The 2951-nt window shown below is 33.7% G+C and overlaps 1 protein-coding gene across 1 annotated transcript in view; it reads right to left on the reverse strand.

Annotated features, from left to right (window-relative positions):
- Positions 1-453: 453 nt before the first annotated feature.
- The window catches only part of LOC106472575 (transmembrane channel-like protein 3), a gene marked incomplete at its 3' end in the record, with an annotated part of 61599 nt that continues 59101 nt past the window's right edge, over positions 454-2951 (reverse strand). The window contains exons 17-18 of the mRNA XM_013933229.1: positions 2465-2590; positions 454-532 (exon numbers count right to left, since the gene is read on the reverse strand). Of these exons, the coding sequence (XP_013788683.1) occupies positions 454-532; positions 2465-2590 (205 nt within the window). The remainder of the gene's footprint in view (positions 533-2464; positions 2591-2951) is intronic.

Consider the following 2951-nt stretch of genomic DNA (forward strand, 5'->3'; position numbering starts at 1 on the left):
ACAAATCAACATATGAAAAAATATTACAACCCTCTATTAGAAAATCTGAGTGTATACTCAATTTAAACCAATACTACCATCTCATTGAAAAAAATATTACTTCCATCAGTCGCAGATTTTGCATGCCATAAGCAATTCTTCTTGACTGTAAGTGACACCTACGATAATCAGATTTATTTGTTATAATTAACTTACAATTTGCTGACTACTTTCAGCCATTTTGTCACACAATATTTGAAATTCATGTTCAATATTGACAAACACTTATACAAAAAAAAAAATCATGGATTTCAAACAAGACAGGAAACAGTGTTACTATTCAGCAAAAAGCTATTTCAAGTGTACCTATCTTCACGCCAAGTTGCAGGTGTACGATCTGTTATTGAGTATAATGTACAATACATTGTACATTTTGTTTCTGCTTCATAAAGAAAAACGAAAAATATCGCTTACCCTTCGTAGTTGCATCCTTAAGTCATTATTGGCCTCACGAAGTGAACCAGTCAATGACATCAGATAATAGATTATCAATCTGTAAGACACACCTAAAACCAGTCAACAAAATCAGGTAATAGATTTCAAGACTGTAAAACACAACTAAAAACCCGTCAATGACATCAGGTTATAGATTATCAATCTGTAAGATACATTTACAACCAATCAACGACATCAGATAATAGATTATCCATCTGCAAAACACAACTACAACCAATCAACGACATCAGATAATAGATTATCCATCTGCAAAATACAACTACAATCAATCAACGACATCATGTAATAAATTATTAATCCTTCCGAATATATTAGTACCCTGTGAATATAGGTAGATATTTAGGTTAAGTATTTAATTGTGAAAAATTCTATATCACTTTCTTTACGTTCATTTCGCTCGTGTAAAAAAATTTTCAACTCCAAGAGCTCTTATATAATCTCGTTTCAAACTGGTAACTAACGACAAGAAGCTTTAGAAACGTCATAGGCTTTACGGGTTTAAGTTTCTGGCGTGTGCTATGTGACCACAAACACTTGTAAGCCGTTGTTTTCTATTCTACACAAGTGACTTTAGCCGTGGCATAGCAACTCATAGAATGGCTCCGAGTTTTCTTTCAAGTACAAACTTTTAACTCATAGCTTCATCTTTTGACCGATTGAGTATTCCCTCTTGTTTCCACTTTAAACTTCAGACAGCTGGTAACCACGCACAAGAAGGTTGTTTTGACGACAGAGTTTGGCATAATGCAAGCCCTAAGGGAAACCAAATTTAAAACGGTTCGCCCTCTGGATTTTTACAAGGGAATCGTGAGATCTCTCGTGATGTTCACAATGATCACCAACTGTAATGTATATTTTGTACATAAATCATATGTAGTACAAATAGAGATATCATAGCAAACAAGCCCATGGGCTGTCGATTCTCACTGGTGGATTTTCTGTAAAAGATCACTAATAAGTATACAAAAAAAAAAGACACGGGGTAGTAGTAGGGATGCAAAGGTTACTAATAAATACAAAAGGGTGTTATTGAATGCCCCTACGCATGAGTTGGAGATCTTGTAATAGATGGGTTCTGTTTTTTGACTTTTACTTCTTTGCCTTTAAACATTTTTCCAGAGATTCTTTTGATTAAATAACTTATTTCAATATTGGTAATTAAGTTAACATTTTTCCGTTCACATTGCCCCCAGTGGCACAGCGGTATGTCTGCGGACGCGTGGTGGGCAGAGCACAGATAGCCCATTGTGTAGCTTTGTGCTTAACAACAAACAAGCCGTTCACATTTTAAGAAAATAATAAACATTTAAAATGTACGCCAGAATCATGCAAAATTGGCTACAAATTAATTCGAATTTGTCAAAACACACCTTCTCACAAGAATGGATAATATTTTGGTATAGAGTATTCGTAACAAGAGTAGTGGAACCGTGACTTTTGCTGTATATTAAACCACGGATCCTTTCACGTACACAACTATCAAACGAAGCGGAATTTCCACTACAAACAGTATATTATATTCATTAATTACTATTCTTGATAAAGTAAATTCTAAGGTACTACTACATATTCGTCATCAGAAATAATGACTTTTCAGTTAATTAAATAACAAAAACTGTGGGGTTTCCACACAAGACAAAATAAATTATTCGATTACTCTTGGTGAAATAAGATCTGAGGTATTACGATATATTCGTCATCAGAAATAATGGCGTTTCAGTTAATTAAATAACAAAAACTGTGGGGTTTCCACACAAGACAAAATAAATATTCGATTACTCTTGGTGAAATAAGATCTGAGGTATTACGATATATTCGTCATCAGAAATAATGACTTTTCAGTTAATTAAATAACAAAAACTGTGGGGTTTCCACACAAGACAAAATAAATTATTCGATTACTCTTGGTGAAATAAGATCTGAGGTATTACGATATATTAGTTATCAGAATTAATGGCGTTTCACTTACACAAGTAACAAAAGCAGTGGAATCACCACTCCAGGTGAGGTCAGATACTCAATTATGTTATTCATCCAAGAAGGCAGGACATTCTCGATGTAACCAGTGAAGACTCCGTAGATCCGGCCATAGCCACTGTCAACAGATAGTAAATAAAAAAAACATTTGCTTCCACTTTTAGTCATCTTACCAGAATGTCTTGGTCTTGTTTCTATGATAAAAACGGTAACTGACTTCGAAAAACTTCATTGGTTTACTGTGTTTCCAATACACAACGAAGCTAATTATCAATAACAATAGTGTGCTCTTAACACATAGAATAAATAAGTTCGTGCAAAATACACAGCACTCTATCTAAATAACAAGTTCACGCCAATTCTTTAATAAAACTCGAAAAATAATAGAATTAAGTTAATCTATAAAAATATAATACTACTGTTTGTTGTATGTCCATGTAACTACTTCGCAGGGTGTGGATGGATACTCACTAAAATTA

Source organism: Limulus polyphemus, unplaced genomic scaffold, assembly GCF_000517525.1.
Source record: "Limulus polyphemus unplaced genomic scaffold, Limulus_polyphemus-2.1.2 Scaffold5434, whole genome shotgun sequence".
Classification (NCBI taxonomy): Eukaryota; Metazoa; Arthropoda; class Merostomata; order Xiphosura; family Limulidae; genus Limulus; species Limulus polyphemus.